Here is a 14030-nt window from a genome sequence, read left to right as displayed (position 1 = left end):
CAAATAATCCACATTGCCATTTCTTCTGAAAAGCCATTTTCCCTGTTTGCCACTCATTTAAAACATAATAATTAATTCAACTGCTTTCCCTAAAAAAAAGCCAAATCAAAAAACAACCTAGCACATTTTTGGGAAGAAAGCTAGTTTTCATTTTAAATGGACAACTTCTTCCAGATTCACCCACTGAAAACCCATAGTCAGGACCAGTAGGTCCCTGACAGCTGAGTCCACAGTACCTTGGCTGTGAGCAATACTGCAGTCTTTAATTCTCCAACTCAGGAGAACATTAGCAGTAAAGCCTGGTAGGAATACCAGCAGATCCAGTGCTGATCAGCTAGGGGTGAGAGCAGTATGAAAGCCCTTAATTTCCAGAAGACCACCTAAGAATCAGGTGGTTAAAAGACAAGGGTGGAAAACAGCAAATAATATTATGACCAATGACTTATGTTACAGTAATGCCTATTGACACTGATGTGGTATCTCAGCAAAGAAACTGAATGAAAGCACAGGACGATATAAAACAACCAAATATCACAAAGTATCACAAGGAGCACAAAACTAAAAGCAGGAACTGCAGCATTGTACCAAGTAACAAAGAATGCTAACTACATTATTTTTATGGTGGCATATCTGTGTCTTCAGCAGACATCCAATGGAGAGGAGTACAGCAAATACAGAAAGCTACAGTAGGCTCCTGCTTTCCATTAGAATTGGTGATAGGCATGTTTGAGAATGACTAGTGGGGAGCAAGAGATGCTTGGTCTTGTAAGGACACATTCAACAGGTCTGCAAGAGATCAGCAGAGTTGCCTGAGGAAGTGGAAGCATGTAGCTGGTCCTCAAGGGGACAGAAAAGTGAGAAAGCAATGGAGACACGTAGCTAACATAGCTGGATGAAGCAGGCAAGAAGACTCCTCTTGTATATCAACTATTTAGGCATGAGAGGAGCAAGACTGAATCTGTGACTGTAGCAGCTGGATACTATAGATATGAATTTTAGTTATGAAGACAAGTAAGAATGATGAAATCTTTAAGGTGTATATGAACAAATGGTAAGACTTGGTTGCACAACCAGAAGAGTTAGATGCAATGAATTTCTGAATTACTAAAGTGAATGATGGAGAAGATGGAGCTGTTACCATAATGACAGTGACAGGAAGAAGTGCATAATGGAAGAAATAAGACTCATATTGCAGGAGCCTGCAGGTAACTGCAAAGTGGAAATTTTAAGACATTCCACTAATATAGGAGAGTTATTCTCAATATCTTAAATCTAAAATTACTGTAATTTAGCTTGGTTTAAAAGAAGTGCTTTTTAGACAGTAAAACTTACAATATAGACAAGTATATAATGGGGAAAACAGTCTTAGAATAACCCTCCGAATAATTTATTTTTACCCACAGACCCATGCTAAAATCTAAGAACAATGAGAATTGTTCTTTACAAATACAACCAGCAGAACATGTTCTGAAGTGATACCAGAGAGCTCAGTTTTACTTTAATGTGGGTAAAGGTTTGCCAAATGCACTGTAGCTCCTCTGAGAGCTAAGGTGACATGAACAACAATGGATAAATACTTTCAGAGTAATATGGTCTATATGACTACTATTACTTTCTTCTCCATCCTCTTCACTTCTAAATGTCTCTCAGATAAAGAAAGCAAAAAAGGTAATTTGCTTTTCCATTTCAACAGGCTTTCACATTTCTTCTGATGACTATGAATAAAAAGTATTAGCCCTTCTAAACACTTGTTTCTTTTTGTTTTATGACAGTAAAAAAATAAGCAGAATCTGGCAGGAATTGTCAAAATGATTGTACTAACTGAATCTATGTACTAACGGCCATAATCTACAACATCATCCCTCTCTAGATTATGGCTACCAAGCACTAAGTTATGAACCAATGCAGAGACCAAGACAGGCACATGAACCGATGTGTATGTGGTGAATACCAGAAGCCACCAAAGATCTTGGTAGTTTGTTCTTGCATGTTTTACATGGTCTTTATAAGAACTTCACGTCACATCCTAGCAGTTAAAACAGTAGAGCTTTTTTAACGTTAGTGAACACATATTGGCCTATACTATGGAAATCTGTTTACTACTTCTAAGAGCAGTCTACTAGATTTCTTGCTAAGCTTATGAAAGGCTTTTTGCTTTTATTCTGTACACTACCGATTCTACATAAGCGAAAGGAGTTAGAAGGACAGCTAGCAAACTGTATATTTTTAAAGGGGGTGATGACTGCAAGTAGTAGCCATTAGCATGAATTAAATCATTATTAGATCTGCAGTTTTTAACTATTAAAGGATTTTCAATTCAGACTCTAAAAGAACAATGATCATAACAATCCAGACTGTACTCCTCCTTCCCTCACATCCTCCATCCTCCCCAAACTAAGATAACATGCAGATAAGCAATTATAATCAATAATCTGGATTAATTAATCATAATGATCAGTAAGAGATCTGAATTAATTGAACTGTAACAAACAGAAGTGAATTACCTCGTCTTCGACCATAACTCCTCGCTGCATGCAAACAAAGGACAAATTGTAAAATGTCAAATAACTGTATCATGCCCACAAACTAAAATATTTAAGACACAAAGAACCATGTGGATAAGCAGTAAGTAAAAAATCTGCATCTGTACTTGGTACTGATAATTGTAGATGAGAATGCATTAAAGTCTCACATAAATACCATACTATTTTACTACTAAATTGATGTTAACACCAGCTGTAAGGAAAATTCTTTCAAATATTTCAATGTCTTTAAACTTGATCTTCATGTTAATTATGGACAAATTAAATATGGGAACTTTACAATTCATCCTCAAAATGTGATCTGTATCTTACACAAGTGCCTAAACAACACAGGTATGGTACTGAAACTGTAAAAAAGAAAATACTCTTGTAAAAATCATGTAGCAAGTGTTAAATTAATCACAGACACATCCTGGTCCACATGGAACAGTTTGTACAGTCCTTTGCAGTGACAATGCAAATGCTGTAAGCCGTGACCTTCTTTTTTCATGAAAAGACCTAGCAGAAAATTAACCGCAAGGTTTTGTTTGAAACAAAAGATGCCTTGTACTAGCAAACGAAATCAGGGCACAAGTCACAAGAAATAGCATTGTATCAAAAACACTGCACAAAGGCAAAGCAACAATTTTGCACAGACTGCAAGTAAATCCAAGATTTTCCTAACTTTTGAGTTTTGCAAGACTCTTAAAGAGATCATGCTTGCAGCTACAGTTCAGAAGACCATACTGATTGCTTCTCTGCCTGACGGCTAAAAAACTAAAAATAAACAGATTACTAATACAGAAACTACTAAGCTTTGTGCAATTTCTTAGTTACATTTCCACATAGTATTTTCTATTCCTGTTGAACAGACTCAATATCTGAGAAAAATTACTTTAATCATTACAGTGGCATTAAGTATCCAAATAGATGTGACTATTAACCATACGATCATAGCAACATTTAGGAACAGACTGCTGTGTCTTGGCATTATTGTTTTGATTTTACGAGGCCTCTATACATACAATTCTCCCAAAAGCAACTGTTGTTCTGGGTCACTGAAATACATATAGACTCAAAATCACTGATTCATAAATGTCATTCATTGTTCCATTCTCATATTATGAAATACTTATATCCTGGTACCTCCTATTTGATTAGGGGTTTTCAAAAATTTTATTAGATATAGTATTTTTTTCCTTTGTTATCTTGATCCCTTCTGACTAGAAATTCAGTGGATTGCTTATGGAACTCTGAAAAATCTTTCTTGTTTTTTCTCCCTTAGAGAAGTTATTTTTACACAACAGTCATCATCTTTCTATCCAATTTGCACTGAACTTGTTCGCAGATTTATTCTCTCTCACCTGAAATATTTATTATTGAAGAGAATAGTTTTTGCTTAAAGGTTTTCAGATCCTTAATTTCTACTGGAAAGCCAAAACAGAAAAAACCACTTTCTGAAAGAGACCTGAGTATCTAAACAAGCGGAAACACTTTAATTCAGATTTCCAACATCAAAACAGAATCCACAAAACAGTGTATTCTTCTGTGTGATCAGCTGGGGAGACTGATGCTGAGCTTCAGACATGTTTTCTCCCTGAAGCCAGGCCCTCAGAAGACACACAGCTCTGTGTGAGTCTTGCAGCATGTACAAATCTTTGACTCCTGGCCAAAGTGACTCCCACATGGCATTAGCAGCAGCGTCACTAAGCCCTCGCCTAGCCCCCACTTTTTTTTTTTTTAATAAATTCCATCCACAAATAAAACTAGAGTAAGCAGGGAAAAATTCAAGTGCAGCCCTTCCACAGCAATGTCTGCAGTGCCATGTTCTCTCTCAACGGGTAATACAGTGATGCATAATAATATTCATCTTTTGGCACAAGTGTCAGGATACTGCTTTTCTTTTCTCCCACCCTTTCAGCCCCCCAAACCAGCTCAGCTATTTTCTTACATTTTTGTAGTTAAGACAAGTTGACATGCAGAAAAATATTTTGTTACATAACAACTGAAGTATTCTTCTCTGTGCATTCAAAAAAAGGAAACAGTAATTTTAAGGAGAAATAAAGAGTTATTAAAATGTTAAAAAAAGCCAATGCAGTTAAAACAGTAGATGGTGCAGTATTTCATAGATATGGAAATTACAGTGATGTACCAAAGTTATCTGTGCATTTCTTGCTTCAGCAAAACAACGGAATCAGGGAAAATGGGAGAAAAACTGCACCCAATGTTGTCACATCATTTACTTTACTTGTATGGCAAACCTTCTTCCCTAAAATTTATCTGTCTTACTCATTTAGAGTGCAAACTAGTGTGGGCAGGGATTTACTGCTACTTTGCATCTAGAAAAATGCAGAATTTCTGTATTTAATAAAATAATATGCATGTAATGTTTTACACCTTACAGAGCACGCATGCTTACAGAGCATGGCAGCTGTATAAATATAGTTAATTACAGGTTTACCTATACATCAAGACTACACAGATGTATCTAACATATACATAATCAGTGCACATGTTTGTAAATAAATAATTGCAGGGAAGGCAGCTCTTTTGGAAAAGGCCAGACACTGCAGGCAAATAACTAATTTACAGCAACAAAAAAGGAAAGATTAAACTGTTTTCCTTAACTTGTTCAAATAGTAAGTCATACAGAAATTTGTTATTTATTTTATAAAGCTGGATATTTTAATTAGCCAGTAACTTGGAAAGATTTCAAATGAGTGAGAATGTATGAAAGACACTTTTGAAAATATCAATTAGGCATCACATACAAGAAGTATAATGATGCCCAATAAAATGAAATTCTGTAACACTGGAACCTTCCAAAATTAAGAGTGCTGTATATACAACAAAGACATTCCCTTTTAGCTAAAACCTTCTTTTTCTAGATCCCTGAAGTTGCATACTAATACAGCTTACACCCATCAGAAAAATTAAAATCCCCCTTTCTGCAATGTAAATCAGGTCACAGATTTAAGACATAAGTAAATACATTTTTTGTGCATGCTTATCTAACATCAAGACAATAGAACTGTACATTATGTGAGCAATGCTACCACAAAGATACCAAATGTATGGTTTTGTTTTATTCAGACACATAATTCAAATACATAACCAGAGATCAAATATACACATAGTGCAATAACTCAACTGAATGACTGAGCTGAATTAAAAATGCTGTGTTGTATACCAGGAAAAACTACCAGGCAAACTTCCTACAAAGATAAAATCCTATTTGTCACTAACATTCTGGAATAACAATCAAATAGTGACAGAGACATGATGAAGCCTTTTTCATTAATAACTGTAATTTAAAGAAATCCATAAACAGTTACAGCAATAATTTCCCAAGAGTCTAGACTAAACAACGTAGATGCCTAATTCCCATTTTATTCTATTGGATTTGGGTGCCCAAATTCCATTTAGATTTCTTTAGAAATAATACCTTCATAGATTTTAAGGCTGAAAGACATCAGTATGACTATTCAAGCTTGGCACGCATATAAGACTACAGAAGTTCATTTAGCAATTCCTGTATAGGAAATTTAGTAATTTCTGATTGAAGTTTAACAGCTTTCTTTAGAAGCACAACCAGTTATAGTATCTGTAAGAAGTCCAATATGCCCTTGCTAAACTAATCAAATGGGGAATTATGTTTCAACATCAACTGAAAAAATTCAATGCTTCAAAATAACAGAAAGTGGGGAAACCCTGTAATGGGGAAGAACACTCTACATCCCCATAAAGTTGACTCTTGCATTATTACTTCCTTCAAAAATTTTCTCTCTAAGCTGAGAAAGCTGCAGTCAGATATACCCATTCTAAAGTAACTTTTTTTTGACTTTTGATATAGTCATTAAAAATGCCTTACTTTTTTTTTACAGCTTAAGCTAAAACAGATACATAACCAAATATAACTTATTAAAACACATAAATCAGGTTTACTTTAGGTCATTTCAATAATTTAAATAATAAAAACTGTAAATATTAATATTAGGTACAGTTCAATAAGTACATTTTAAATGAGTTGGGAAAAAAATCTATCATTTAAGAAGAGGAAAAACTACCTAAGAAAAGTAGTTTTATCTAGAAGTGCTTAGTCTTAAAAGGGTTGCACAATTTCAGCCTGGGTCATGTTAGAACCTTTCTGAAATCCAGAGATACCAGTTCACTAAAATTACTCTAACTAAAATCCAGAGAGGGTCAGTGTTAAGTATTAGTGCATGCATAAGTGGGCAGAGGATGTTTAAAAATATTTGTGATTTGCTTTCATGAAGGTTTGGTATGCCTGCTCTTCCTCACAGCTACTACAGTACTTACTGAGAAATTAAGGGACAAATGTGGAGTCTTTGAATTGCCAACTCTTCTTTTCCCAAATCTCCTTCCAAGGCACCAATTACGGGGATAGAGGGAAATTTTAGCTTGAATCCACTTAAGTGGAGAAGGAAATTGAAGTCTACAAGTTCATCAACAGGTGTTCAAACCCTCATTCTCATTAGTGCACATTTGAAGAAGTCCCTCAATTCTTGCTAAGAAAGAAAGGTTGTGCAGAATCTGAGCAGCTGGAGCTTCCCAAAAGCTGTTTCCAGTGCTTCTGGTCTTAAAGCTGCAAGAAGCTGCAGTTAAGACATGCCAACCTTGAAGGGGCTCTGAAGAGTGTTCCTGACTGCCCTGGCCTGCACCGACAGCTACATCAGACTCCAGCTGGTAGAGACTAGGCGTCTACAGAACAAGGCTCTGAATTAAATTCCAAAGGGCATAATTTAAAAAATTATGAGTTGCAGCACCTTTTAGATACTCAAACAGTTATTTTTATCTCACATACTGTAGGCTGAAAATAATATTGCAGGTTTTAAAGAGGACAGCAGTCACACTAAGTGTAACCTTTCAAAGTACAAGAGAAACCACACAAGCATTAAAAGCAAGATATTCTTCAGTGCACGTTCTAACTTGTGGTAAGGTTTTAGGATAGACTGGTACCACTGTGTTTCTCCAGTGTTCATGATAAACACAGAGTAACAATAGTTCCCATGTGCCTTTTTATGCAAAACCTCAAAAAGAGAAGTTCTTCATCCTAAGTAAAATTAAATTAATTAAAATATTAATTTCTTACAGCCATCTCACTGAAATACTTCAGTTTCTCTTCATACCTTCCCATCTAACACTTCCTTGTACAGCAGCAGATAATGCCAACTGCACATATACCACCTGAACAAACCAGCTTGCAGAATAGGGCTTAAAGCTGCAGTTGAATACACAAAGTATAATATTGTAAATGTTGTGACATCAAGCACCTTGATATTCAGTGTAGAGGAATCAATATAGAGTTGGCTAAACACTGATTTTATTTCTATAGTTAAGTATGTCTTTTTTTCTTTTCAAGATACGCCCTTAGCTTAAAGTTACCTATTCAATATTAAAGGATCTACTTCTTCAAATAGCCATTATGCAATATTTTCCTTTACTGGGCATAAAGGTAAATCTTAATTTCCTGAAAATTTTAAACATTTGCTCAGTGTTATCTATGGAAAACAGATATTTGTTTGCATTTTATATCCATTTGCACAAGTGTAAATGACTGTGCAGAACGGGTAAGGCAATTAAAAAAAACTACCAAAACCTAACAACAACAAAAAAATCCCCTCCATATAATTTCAAACAGCAACAAATGTGTTCTGGCCGTATGTTTTTATTAAGAGATCTTTACTGCTAACTTAGACTCATCAAGTGAACGACAAAAGTGTACTTCGTGTACAACAGCTTCCATGTCTTCTAATCTAGAGAAGCTGTGGCACTACAGCTCTAATTTTTCCCAGTGCAGAAAACACTTATGTGCAAAACCCCTGATTTATTATTGACTTAGATGGATTACCAAGCTGTGTTTCCTTCTTTAGCCTGGAACAAAGGCTAAAGTTCATGCCTTCACTGAGTAGCAGATGTTCATGAAGTCTGACCTACTGGGAGAGGAACATGAACATGAACTCTAACTTCAGCATATTTCACGGTTAGACACGTGCTTGACAAAAGCCACTTTCAAAAACCCCAGCAAAAATAAAATGTTATTTCACACAAGCATAATACAAAGCGTCTAGTTCACTCTTTATTTACCCAATATAAGAAAACATGTGTTTCTGGCCTTCTTATTTTTCTAATTCCTGTTTCAGTATAATAGATTTCTTACAGCTCTTTGGAAAACATACCCCTGGATTGCTTGAGAACAAAACAGAATGGTGCATAATTATGAGCATTTCAGATTTCCAATAAGCTAGATATAATGAAAGCCTGTTGCAAGATTAGCTCTTGCCATTTAACTCCAAGAAATGGCAACAGTCCCATCAGTGTTGAAGACTAGAGGCAAGTAATTCAGTAACAGAATAGAACAGTATAATTTTATAGCAACATGTCAGATTTAAACTAAGCTAGAGATAATTAGAAACTGTTATAAGATTAGAACTTACCATTTAACATCAGAAGATTGTCAGTCCCTGGATGCGGATAACTCAAGCGACCTTAAAACAAAAAAAAAAAAAAAAACCAAAGAACAAAACAAATGCAGAGGTTTTAGCTATTATGCTAGAAAAAAGAATGAAAAATCACTGCTTAGAATTTGCCTAAGGGAAATAAAGAGCTAATATTTAACTCCAAGCACATTAACCAACAATACCCTTGACCCAAGTTAAAGCTGACAAGAACAGACTTCTTAACCTTAATTCTCTGGTCATAAGATCTGCAGTGTACTTTGGGATCAGCTCCAATAGGATAAAGCCACTTTTTGTTTCATGACACACAGAAATAGTGCTGACTGCTTTAGTCTTCTTTCACAGCAACTGTGAATAACTGCACTATGCACATTGCTTGACAGAGTGGCATTTCTACAACTTAATGCTTCTCTACCCAAGCAATTTAAGAAAAATCATGTTAATAAGAAATAAGGCATGCAAATTTTATTAACTGATTTATGACTGCATCTTGGTGTATTTCACATAACCCTGGTATGTAATATTTTTCAGTAAGTCTAGCAACATTAGAGCAGTTGCTTAATTACAGATTCAATAAAATTAAAGACTATTATAGATAAAATTTTCAGCATTTTAGACTGAATAAAAAACATTAAAACCTTATGACATTAGAATTTTTCGAGAACTGCATTTTACTACACCAGTGGCATGTTATACTTTAGTATTTAAATGAATGGTTTAAAATGCACAGCTGAAGTGTCTGTTCACTACAAATTCCTTTTTATTAAAGGAGACTTTTTCTTTTTTCAGAAAGCTGCAAACATACCAGTAGCGCACACTGACCTAGGGAGACATCTACAATAACTGCTGTGATTGGAAAAATTGTGGTTGAATGTGCAAAAAACCGCCTTGCCATCTATCTTGCTATTTAAATATACTGGCTTGGTTATAATCTGAAGGACATTTTATATATATATATATATATATATATATATATATATATATATATATATATATATATATATATATATATATGAATACTGTGACTTAAGCATCTAAATCTTTTGAAGGAAATGGGAATGCTTGTAGAGGCATAAAGAAGAACCCAGTCTGGAAGCAATGGGCATGTAGAACACACATTATTTTAAAAGGGTCATATATATGCAGATGGCTTGCAAGAAAAGAAACCCCAGGGGGAAAAAGGAAAGAAAACCAAATCAACAAGCTCCGTATTAAGGCTGTCTAGCAATTCTCATCATACTCTGCTTGGTCCTCTACTGCTGGAAAACCCATGAGCTTAGCAGCAAGACTAGAAATTTCTTTAAGTAGTTCTGAGTCCAAAGGGACACCTTTGAGGTTAAATAAAAAATATTTTTGTTGTAAACTGTAAATAACAGGGTTTAGATTTTCCTCATCTCCTTTAAGAAACTAACACGGTAATTTTCTGACAAAAAGTAATTTGAAAATATACACATTGCAAACTCTGAAATGTGAAACTTCCAAATAGCAAGATGAAGATAATTTAGGAAATTTTGTTCAGCCTTATTATTTACAGGCATTGTTGAAAAAAGGTTTTTATACAGCTATGAACTATTTGTCATCCCACAGATTTTATTATTGTAAGAAGGCATGGTATCAGAACACCTGCAGATTAGGTAAGAACAATCTGTTGTTGAATTTGGAAGCACTGAAAGGCTAGGGCAGGCTCCTGGAGAAGGGCACATGAATTCCACCCAGAAGGACTCTGCTGCCTTCTCTAACAGAATCTTTGAGTAGGCTTAGGCAAAACACTAAACACAAAAATCTCTGTAGGAGCCTCTGTCATTATGTTTTTTGTCTTCAAAGTGTCCAGATTTAATATATTTTTTCTGTTATACTGAACATCTACAGTTATATCTAATGTTTCTTGGAACTATAAAAATTCTACCCTTCTAGCAATGCATGCTGGTAAAAGAGACAAAGAATCAGGAAAAAGGCATCTTTAAATTGCACTCTGGGAGCTGCCACAGCTCAGCCTGGTGTATATTAAGTTACTTTGCTATACTTAGGTTTTTGCTCTAAAGGCTAACATTCATTTGTCTAACAGCAAGAATTTCACAAGATCACTGTCGTATCATGTTTATATATATTGCTATAGAAATACTTGCAACAGTATGAGGTGGTCCTTGCAAATCAGAATGTTGTATTTATTGAAAATAACAAATGAAATAGTGAGACATTATCTTAAGCTTCCTTGACTCTGTGGTGACAGCCTTTCTCCCTACCTGAATTCATCCTCTTTTCCTATTTAGCAAGAGAGACAAAGGATAGGGTTTTTTTTTCCTGCAGTGATTTCATAAACAGTCAGATTTAAGGCCTAGTAGGAGAGAGAAGCTCACAAGTGTCAACATCTGGGGAAGAAAACTTCTAAAAAAATAGTAAATTCTAGGTTTATGCAATTCTGCTTTTGCATTCTTTTGCTTTTTTCCCTTTATACCTTCACAAATAAGCTGCATCTCAAACACATATGCCAAGCTGAAATAATGAAGGACTTCTCACTGAGTGGAAGGGAAGGACAGCACTGGGCCTACCACTGCAGCCCAAAACCCCATCTCACTGTTGGGGAGATGAATTTGCTAACTCAGATAATGAATGATTTCAAGGTTAGAAAGGAAAACAACTAACACAATATTCAGTACACTGCTGTATTGATACTTCTAAGTTTTATTTACATGGTTATTTCAATGAAATCACACTTCACTGCATTCTCATGAACTAAACCCCTGTATTTGCTACCTGGTCTACCACTTGGACATACAACTTTAAGACCATTTTAAACATAGAATGTTTGCTTGCTTTCTCAAAATGTAATCACTGCTACTTACTTATAATGGTAGTTTAGGTTCTTATCCCTCAGCTTAATCTGTTGAAGTAAAATGAACTGTTTTCTAGGCTGTCCACCTGAATTTCATGACATACATAAATTCAGAATATTTCACACATAGAATTGGGTTCAAGATCAGTTCTATACAGTGCTCAGACTACAGTATTTTTGAACAGGTTATTTCAGTTACATGGACATTTACTATATTAAACCTCACTTAAAATATCAGAATGTAGAATACAGAAGATGGAGCACCATCTTGTAACACTTTACTTTGCTCCTATCACATACATCTTTCTAGATGGCTATTTTCACTGTATGTTGTTTGATGCATTAAAAAAACCTGATACCATTTTAAGAACATGGCACAAATCCTGTCTAATCCTATGCTGCTTCAATGTCAGTAATCTAGACCTGTATGAACCATTCAATGGTCTTCTAGCAGTTCCAGTGGACTCCATCTGCTTACAAAAGTAATAATAGTAAAGACGATTGAATAGTTTAAAGTCAGCTACCAATTAGTTAGAAAATATCTAATATTGAAATAATAGACTTAGTCCATTCCTGAAAAATTTAAAGTAATTAATTCACTACCTCTCTACAAAACTTGTCTATAGATCCAAAATTTGTAACCTGCTACTATTTGGAACAAATAAAGTGTCTGATATTACCATTCTGTATCAGAAAGCTCATCATGTTCAGGTTTGCACGGAGAATTTCTGTAACTTGCAACTTCACCATACTACTGCTAATTACTAAGTCTCATGTATCATGATTAAATTGAAAGTAGCATTGCTAAGAAGCAGCAGGTATGCCTGACACTTTTTATACAACTAGATTTCTATTAAATCCAGCCTCCTCTTACGTATCTAATTAATATTAACAGAACTGACTGCCTCACACAATGCACTCTTCTGTGAGGACAGAAAAAAATTAAAAGCTTCAAAAAAGTTTTGGTGGGCCATTATACCCACTGAATCCAATTCAGAGTCTTGCTAATACAAACATGAGGAAAGAGTAACAGACTTAGTTTTAGCATTTCTGCAATCTCATGTTCCTGAAAGGGCAAAGAAAATTTAAATTTTTGTAAACTTCTTCTTGGCATACTCACTTTTTATTTTAAGGCAAATTCAAATCTACTTTTAGAAATGCATACTTTTTATTCCTATTTAGCTAAACTGTTGGAGGAATCCCCATATATTAAAACACTACTACTTTAAACATTACTGACTCACAGATTCACAAGTTCGATTTCATGTCTAATCTCCCCCTTTTTAAAAAAAAGTCTTAGTTTTTGTATGAAGAAACTGAGAATCAAAAATTCCTTACCCCTTTTCCTGTTTTTCAAGAGATCTCCTGAGTGGAAGAGAGAAAGCTTCCAAGTAAAGCTTTTCCCAGTAAGAGTGAATGGCTGAGGATCACAGCAGTTTGAGAAAGCACAGTTTCTGGAATCAGCGTAGTTAAGACAACAGCACAAACCCGTGTTTGGACAACACCTAGTTACAGAAAGCCTAGAGACTGCATTTCCCAATGCTTGCGTATGACCTATGCAAGTCAGAACAAGGCCAAATGGGCTGTCTTGCAGAATCCATATATTCAGACAAATCAGTGTATCAGTCTTAAAATATATTCTTTTATCAGAAAAAGTTTCTATGATAAAAAAGAAGAAGCAATTTATATGTAAGATTTCAAAGCCTTTTATGTGACAAGGGAGAGAATTTTTTCCTCTATATTTTTTCCAGCTTCAGAAATTCTTTTCTTGGCACAATTTGAATTACTCTAGGAAGAAACTGCACAGCTTTAAACTTCAGAGCTTCATAACACAAAACAGAAAACAAATGTCTTTGAAAGAAAGACAATGCTCTCAGTGCCATAATCTTTATTAGAAAGATGTTTAAAACAGCAGGTAATGAATGCCATTAAGTCAGTCTCCTCAATACTAATATACATTGCATAGAAAATGTAACAACTGCTTCTAAGCTTCCTCCATAATCTGTTTCAGCCCAAATGCATTGTCTTCCCTGCTTCTTGACAGCAAAATGCATTGATATTTGGGGAAGCAAAAGGAGAAAAAAGAACACCAGGTATGCAAGTGGTATGTCTGAAGAGTTATACTAGCAATACCTCTATGTGTCAGGCTGTCAGTATTTTAATTCTTCTCTCAATTGTTTTAAGAACTATTAGAAG

At 35.0% G+C, this 14030-nt stretch overlaps 1 protein-coding gene across 7 annotated transcripts in view; it reads right to left on the bottom strand.

Moving 5' to 3' along the window:
* Positions 1–14030, bottom strand: part of CPEB2 (cytoplasmic polyadenylation element binding protein 2) — a 51249-nt gene that overhangs the window by 19168 nt on the left and 18051 nt on the right. For 3 of the 7 annotated variants that reach the window (XM_068188705.1, XM_068188701.1, XM_068188699.1), the window contains exons 4-5: positions 8981–9031; positions 2505–2528 (exon numbers count right to left, since the gene is read on the bottom strand). The exons of 2 other annotated variants lie outside the window; for them this stretch is intronic. In XM_068188705.1, coding sequence (XP_068044806.1) covers positions 2505–2528; positions 8981–9031 — 75 coding nt within the window. The remainder of the gene's footprint in view (positions 1–2504; positions 2529–8980; positions 9032–14030) is intronic. 2 more of the 7 variants (XM_068188702.1, XM_068188700.1) reach the window with 1 other exon arrangement.

The sequence above is a fragment of the Anomalospiza imberbis genome, chromosome 4, assembly GCF_031753505.1.
Source record: "Anomalospiza imberbis isolate Cuckoo-Finch-1a 21T00152 chromosome 4, ASM3175350v1, whole genome shotgun sequence".
NCBI classification, from domain to species: domain Eukaryota; kingdom Metazoa; phylum Chordata; class Aves; order Passeriformes; family Viduidae; genus Anomalospiza; species Anomalospiza imberbis.
This window is presented reverse-complemented; position numbering and strand designations above follow the sequence as displayed.